General features: G+C 40.4%; 1 protein-coding gene across 1 annotated transcript; it reads right to left on the bottom strand.

The window, feature by feature from the left end:
- Window positions 1–5874: 5874 nt before the first annotated feature.
- Window positions 5875–7600, bottom strand: LOC104591058 (GDSL esterase/lipase 7-like). Its single transcript, XM_088892554.1, has 5 exons — window positions 7346–7600; window positions 7143–7259; window positions 6796–7041; window positions 6298–6550; window positions 5875–6168 (listed from the first exon to the last, which is right to left on the bottom strand). Exons 1-5 carry the CDS (start codon window positions 7598–7600, stop codon window positions 5957–5959), a joined length of 1083 nt encoding a protein of 360 aa, XP_088748680.1. The 3' UTR covers window positions 5875–5956.
- Window positions 7601–8309: the final 709 nt, after the last annotated feature.

The raw sequence follows: 8309 nt of genomic DNA, 5'->3' as shown, positions 1-8309 counted from the left end.
CCATAAAAAAGTACCTTTGGAGAATGACATAAACATACATCACAATAATGAAAAATCATATTAAAATAATTATAGAAATGCTATTGACAATCCCCCCATACAAAAGTATATACATAGTCCATCCATGACACACACTTGGACACCGGAGCAGCGGTTGTAAGCATGATGGATGGCACTTGATGGCACAGCAAAGAGAATACTTGTGACAGTCTCCCCCACTCAATTCAGTTTTTGTTTTTAAAGACTAACTTTTGCTTGAGGCTTCGGTCTACTATTGATGGAGGGTCCTTTAACTGCTCCATGAAGTTCATCTCTTCCAAAAGCCAAATAGGAGGTTGGGTGGATGGCTTGTGAGTATTTTTGATGGTGGGAGAACCTATGGCTAGTCCCTAAAAGTTAAGTCCCTACCTGGATGCTTCAAGGCAGGATTTTGGGTGTCCCCAAATGGTCGTAAGAAAATTGGTGGTCAAAGCTGAGTCAAAATGATAGTTTGGATTTTTCGAGTACTGGTTCCCCTGCATTTTTGCCTAATGATGACTGCTCACCATGCTACTACGTGGTTCGACTTGAGAAAGGGTAATAATGTGATTCCTATATTGTTTAGGTGACACTTGCTCTCCTCGATGATTGAGGTAGTGGGTATAGTGATGGTTGAAGTTGGCCTTGGGTCATCTCTCAGGCCCACCAGTTGTGAGTGTGTGCCTTTGTGGCTTCTGCTGTTGTTGCTAGTGCTATGGCAGCGTTGGCACTGACTTCTTCCTGGAGCTACTACGATCACTTCTGGTTGCAATAGTGGTGGTTGTAGATCACTTTGCCATCAAAGGTTGAGGTTGGTATTGGAGTTACAAGGCCAAGACTTGCTTCTTCTTAGTGCTGGCTATGGCGATCATGTTGACCATGCAAGGTGACTGCTCGTCCAAGATCATTAGGGTGTCAAGGTGAGGCGCCAGTGCCGCTTTTGCCTGTATCATGAAACCCATTCTAAGGACAACATCAAAATCATCTATGTGAACGGCAGAGAAGTCAAACTCTCCATCCTAGGTGCCAAGTTGTAGTCTTACTTAGTGAGCAATGCCTTCAGTAGGTCTAGCACCTGTGTTAACTGCTTTGAGCCAATCGGGCTCTTTGGAAATGGCCAAATTAAGTCTCTTGGCCTCTTTAATGGACATGAAGTTGTGAGTGGCCCTTGTATCAATTAGGACTCTGGTTGGCCGCCCACTAATGGTTACATCAACATACCTCAGTCCTCTCTTAACTGAGGTGGGTTATTTGGAGGTAGCCCCTTTCTTCATCATGGCATTGAAAAGTTAGAGGGCTCCCACTCTTGGCACATGGGTACTCCGTTCCCCATCACTCTGTTCATCATTATTTAGCTTAGCAATGAGGGCATTCAACTTTGCTCGCTTTGGGCAACTCCTGGTCAAGTGCTCCTCCCCACAAATATAGCAAGTGGGAAGATGGTTGGGTCTCCCTTGATATTTGTTGTTGTAGTTCCTTTGGCTTCCTTGTGGCTGCTTCCCTTTGTGGTGCTCGACTGGTTTGTGGTTGAATGGCTACTTCTCCTTCAGGGAACTTGGTTGTTTATCGCCCCCACTCGAATGTGTAGTACGTGAGCTGAATGGACTGCTTCCTTCATCATCTGATACTCTCTGTTCGCTAAGTTGTTAAGCCACGGCCATGGTGGAGGCAAGGTCCTGAACATTACGTTGTTGGAACTCGAGCTCGGCCCAAGGCTTTAGGCCATCCATGAAATTGAACAATAGGTCCTTGTCTGACATATCAATGACTTCTAATGTGAGGGTTAAAAATTATTTGACATATTCATGGAGAGAGTCGCCATGCTTGAGAGTCTTCATCTTGCGAAAAGCGGGGTACTCCACGTTCTCTGGGTAGAACTATCTCTCTAACTCTCATTTAAAGTTAGCCTAGGTATGGATAACAATTGGACCACATTCTATGTCAACCCACCTTCTGTGCCACCATAACATAGCGACATCAGTCAAATACATAGTAATAGTATGCACCTGAGTCATTTCATCAGTCACATTGCCGGTGGGAAGGTACTGTTCCATTTGCCACATGAAATTGTCAAGCTCTTATGCGTTGAGGGTACTCGAATAGGGAGTTGGCTCCCTAATCTTAATGTGGGAGGGAGTATGTGCACATGAAGTGCTACCTGGATTAGCGATGACCCTCTTCAGAATTGCACATTCGGATTTGAGTTCCTCTAGTTGAGCTTGGATGTTGGAGGAGGCACATGCGGCGGCCTTCATTGAGGCCCATTTCACTCTCATTTCATCTAGTTGGGCCTGGAAGGCCATTGATGCGGAGATGGTTCTTCTCCAATTGCCCACTCTTTCTTCATCTCATCGAGCTGGGCCTGAAAACTGTCAAGCCAGCCTTGGACCTACGAGTTGGAGGAGCTTGCTTCTTGTTGGTACGCAGTGCAACAAATTTCCTTGAGCATGCCATTGATTACGTCATGGACTTCGTCCACGACTCCACTCAGGCTACCTTCCATCTCGACTAGTGTATTGTCCATGGCTTCCATGTTTTGATGCAACTTGTCTATCAAGTCTCGCATCTCACCTATGGTGGCTTCACAATGCAACATGCACAAGTCAATGGCTACATGCTTGTTGGAAGATTTCTCACGTTTATTGGGCTTCGGTGCCTTGTCCTTGCCGATGTCATCGATGGGCGCATCATCGACCTCATGGGATGTGGAGAGTCCATGCTCGATTTTCTCCACGATGTCCCTATTGTGCTTCATACTGTCACTCGCATCACGGGTAAATTGGCTTAAAAGGAGCTCCTGCTCTTATACCAGCTATCACAGGGGTAATCGTTGAGGCCCTGTGTGGCACTCGAATGGGGCGAGTAAGCTAACCAACAAAGCAAACACACACAAAAAGGCAACAAGATGGCACACGAATTAGCAAAAGGCTATTTATATTGCATTAATAAGTAGCAAGCACAAGCACATAGTTCAGTGTCGAGAGGATCTTGTGCTTAACCTTTACACGCTACTGATTCACTCGACTACCTACCTCATCTCAAAGAGTGCGTTAAACTTTTGGGGGAGTGACATAAAGATACATCAAAATGACATAAATCATATTAATGTAATTATAGAAATGCCATTAGAAATCCCCCCATACAAGAGTACATGCATAGCCTACTCATGACACACAGTTGGACACTAGAATAGCGGTTGTAGGCACGATGAATGGCACTTGATGGTGCGCAGAAGAGAACACTTGTGACATTCCTGCAGAATGAAAATTTTGGACTCCCCACATGATTCTATTAGACCGATTGAAATCCGGTTTAATTTTAAAACCACCACATCTATTCTATTTGACCGGTTGAAGTAGAGGCCTCTTCAAATATCACTTGGCGGCCGTTAAGACCGCCGGGTATAAACCACCAGCTTTGACAATTCCTCGCAAATAATTAAATTAGACACATTTATTATGTTTTTACTAATTAAATTAAGATAGTAATTAAATTTGATACACCATTGAAAATTATGGATACATTATGGTGATCTAGAATTGAAAGCCGCCTCTGGACAAAATCAACACTGGTTGTCGAAACAATTGCTCTAGCCGACAAAAGAGTCTTTTGGAAAATCAACACTGTAGCTGGAACTGAAAGCCTCCTTTGCATTTTACACTCGAGGATTAAAGAAAAAAACCATAATATCTTTTGGGTATTTATGTCTTGGAAATTCAGTAACACAAGCACCAAAGAGAGGAAGCCTGGTTTCTCAATTCTCAGGACTAATTAATAAGGCATGGATCGGGTCAGAAGTCGGGAGATAACAGAAGAAAAAGGCTATTTGCTACTCCTTCGCTTGCTACTGCCTCTTTCCGTGTGTTTTCTCATTTTTCTCTGTTTCCAGTGAGAAAGAGAAAGCTTTCTCTGAGCTCAGGGTCTATGGCAAGGCTGAAACCTGGAAAGCCTACAACCACTACTGCTCGAGGAAGTTCCCAACATCCCTCTAAGGGTAGTATTCCTGGCGATCATGCATAAATGAATCGGTCTATACAGTTAGTGGGGTTTTATTTTGAAATTTGATGAATAATGAAGGGCAAATTCAATATTTCATTTTTTTGTTAGTATTTAACGACGTGTCAATTGTCGAAAAACTTAAGGATACTTTAAGATAATATGTAAACAGTAAGGATATAATTTATCAATTTCGTGACAATAGGGGCAGTTTAAGAGATTTACCTTTTTTTTTTTTTAATTTTACTGTCGTGTTTGTTGATATTGGATTAAGAAGTGCTTTGACATATTGCATTTTGTGATCTTCCGTGGTTTGTAAGCTTTCTTTATCATGGTGATAAGGGCTGATCTATCTACTCGGGCACCGTAGCCATATTGGTTTATAGATCCTTATAAGGGTTGAAGTAGCCAATTCTTTGTTGAGATCTTCATTAACATCCAATATCACATTGCATACATCCTTCATTGGTCTGATGGTTGTGACATCTAAGATGTGAGTAATAGCGTTGGGCTCACATAAATTCGACAGATAATTTAGTCTAGAATTGTATCACTATAATACTTGAACTCCTGAAAACTATTAATTTATTCTAAAATCATTAGTCAACAATAAGTTATATATGAAATAACAAAAATGCCCTTCAAATGTCATCAAATTTTCATTTTCAACCAAGCATATTGAACAGTGTCTAAACATTAAAGGCAAGGCTTAAAAGCTTAGAGCATCCTTCTAAGGCTTGAAGGTAAAATTCTCGATCACTGCCTTAGATACATTTTGAACACTCCTACAAATCCTACATATATCTTAACACAATAAAATTAATGTTGAAATAACCATAAGTAATATATAAAATGCATATTTTAATAGTATATATGGAGAGATACATTATAGTCAATGTGGCGGCATACTTAGATATCATACAACTTTATTACTAACGCATCAATTAACACTCAAAACATATTATATAAAATTGTATCATACAACTTTATTTGTAGAAGACTACCGGGTTTTTTTTGTCTTAAATCAATTCAATTTTGATTTAGTGCTATCATACAATGAGGAATCATTCGTCTCCGCATACCCCAAAACTTGAATATTTGGAACCTTAGCCAAGCCAAGCTTAACATTTTCTGTATGAATGTGTCATTTGGCTTGCGAGTAAAGTCTCTCGGTGCTTTAGCCATGAATTTCCTTGTTGGGCATGAAGTGTTTTGAGCAGCCCAATCTAATGCACGACTCCTTTTGTCTTGGTTTTTTGTTAGTGAGAAATCTTGTTATCTATGGATCTGGGAAAGGTTAGTTTATGTCCTCCCATCCTCTATCCAGAGTAAATTTTGGGGTTGAAAAAAAATTATACTAGTAGTCAGTGGATCACACACTTCACTATTTTTTTAACTTCTTTTACAAGTCTCTTTTGTTGAGAGAGTACAGAGACTCTTGACATTCTACAAGACTTCACCTATTGAGTTCGTGAGCATCATCAATCCACAATTCATCTTTGGTTTTCAATTTTATGTGATGATATTTCTCTATTTATCTCTTGTAATCAACTTATTAATACCATAGAGAATGTCTTCATTTAATTTTGTTTTGACTATTTGATTCTCCATCTTATTTTGGTGGACTGTGAACCCTATTATTAACCTTTGACATCCAAAACTGTTCCACCCGGGTGCTTTGTCTGCATATCGAGATTGGTAAGAGTTTCAGACGATTATATTTATGCATTTCCAGCCTCACTCAAAAAAAAAAATAGCAATTTACCAACAGATGGTCCTTTAATACCATTCGAACTGTAGGGGAATCATGTGAAAAAAATGACTCGATATATAGCAATTTGCCAACGTTGGTTCCACAGGTTTCGATCAGATAGATGGAACATTTAAAACCAAAACAGAAAAACAGAAGAGAGAGAGAGAGATGGTCCTCTATTGTTGCTTTTCAACCTTGCACGAGCTGTTGGATGGTTGGAGAACAGACAGAAGAATCATTAAAGCAACGGGTTCCGATGGTTGAATAGATAGCTTCAGTGAGGTGCATACCATCCCAGAAGGCATGTCTGCCACCGTCGGAGCACGAAACTAAACCTGGAATGCAGGTCCAAGCTCCATTGTTCGCCGCAATGCAACATGGGTCTGTTGTATCTCCTAGCCCTGATAAAGAAAATCCACAGATGTTATGTAAATGCTTACATTTGCTGAGCAGTAGTTAGTTATCAGAGAATATATAGTAGGGATTATATATTCAAGGGTACGTAGAATTAGTTCGATATCAATGCTCACCATATTTTGAAGGATTTGTGATCATATCATGTCCAAGCTTCGAAAAATATCCCAGTGCAAAGGTGGAGCCTTGGAGCGAAGTTGTCAATTGTTTCAGCATTGCAGGAAGCCCATCATTGAAGACTGATACAACCTGATTTAGTTCTTCAACACATGGTCCTTCGTGTGGTACTAATCTTGTAACTATTGGCATGCACCCAATCGGAGCAATCTCGAACACTAGAAACTTCCTGGCCCCCAACTTGTAAAGAGTCTGTCCATTTATATATTTGTCAATAAATCAAAGGATAGATGCACCATATATATATATATATATGCTATTATTGCTCTTCTTGTTATTGCCATCAAGGTTCCAATATTTAACATTCATAAATCAATATGATCCTAAGATACCCATTTGAATTATCTTTTCATTGCACAGATTGCAGTGTAGTAAGACCCAAAATCGAACCGGCCGGATGGTCAGACCATGAACAGTGAATGGTGGTGGATATTTACCTCCAAGCGTTGAGAAAGTATGTCTTTGAGTAGTTGAGCAAATGCTTGAGGAGTGTACATTAAATTGGGTTTAGAAACATAAGACACAAGGTAGCCGCCGTAGTCATTGTTTCCAATATTGATAACAAAGATGGACTTGGAAAGGTAGTCTGAAAGCTCTTTGGAGCTGCCGAAGTGTGGTTGCAGCTCCATCTCTATAGTCTTTTGGAACAAGACGACCTGATCATCTAGGTTGAGGCACTTACCCTGCACAAAACCCATTAGTCCAAACTGGAGAAAACAAAAGAAACCGAGAGAGAAGCAGTTAAATATGTATCAAATGACTAGTAGTAGACATGATTCCTTACGAATTCGCTTCCAGTCAATGGGAGAATGCCGCATGATCCGGACGCATAATTCCGGCCAGTTATTGTACCAGACTTGAACAGGCTTATGGATGGAGGAGCGAATGGTAGCCCAAGTTGAGATGAACACAGCAGAAGAAAATTCTAAAACCCAGAAACAAATTAGTTTTGGGTTAATTTCAATGTTTTACATATTGACACCATGACTCACCAATGTAATCTGCGACTGTTTTGCCATTGGTGAATCTCCCCGTGACGCCACCGGCAAAGTCTACCCCATATGGCAGGTAATTCGCTTTGGCAATTGTTGGTAGAAAATTATTGTTGCCACTGTCAAGCAGAGAGTCTCCAAACACGTACAGTGCTGGTGCCAGAGGATTCTCTGCTATGGCTACCAAGGCATGGGAGAAAATAGTAAAACAAATGAAAACGAAGGAATTGGAATTAGGAGATCTTCTCATTCTGCTCAAAATTCTTTCCAGCAGGAGTTGCAGCCTGTGAAGGAAATGAGTTGCAGGAAGTTTAGTTTTGGAGGGTTTTAAAAGATTTTCTGTTCACTCCACACCCGAGAATTCAGTTTTCACTGGTTATGGGTAATTAACTATTTTTGTTGGACCAATAAACGAATTCAACCAATGGAAGCTCCAGCAGTTACAAATCAAGTCAAGACTGATAACTGTTTCGGTCTTGTTTTCAAATTTTGTAATCAAAATACAATCTGTATATAAATACTCACACCAACACATCAAATGACATGAGACTTTCAGACTCCGAATTATTCTCCAATCATTTATATAGTCAGGCTACCGTTATTTTCTTATCTTTCGATCTCTCAAGGTATATCCGTATATCTCCTTTCATTAATGGCGTCGTCAGCAACACGAGGCTTGACTACACCTGAATCATCTGCAGGCTGCAGCAACGCAACCGTCGACACTATTTTGTTTCAAATCAACGGTTTAATTAATCGGCCAAAATACGAAAACCTCCCCTAGTTTCGTTGTAATAAATACCTCCCTTGAATTTTTGTTAACAATACCTTCCTTCCGTGGAAAACGTATACATTTAAAAGATTATCACTAGGGCGTCATTTAAAGAAATCATAAAATACCATATTTGCCCTGTGCACTATCTCTCAATTTCCTTCATTACTGCACGAGCTACATACAA

The sequence above is a fragment of the Nelumbo nucifera genome, chromosome 8 (genome assembly GCF_055504915.1).
Source record: "Nelumbo nucifera cultivar China Antique chromosome 8, China Antique-T2T, whole genome shotgun sequence".
In the NCBI taxonomy this organism is placed as follows: Eukaryota; Viridiplantae; Streptophyta; class Magnoliopsida; order Proteales; family Nelumbonaceae; genus Nelumbo; species Nelumbo nucifera.
The sequence above is the reverse complement of the archived record's forward strand: the minus strand, read 5'-3'. Positions and strand labels throughout refer to the sequence as shown.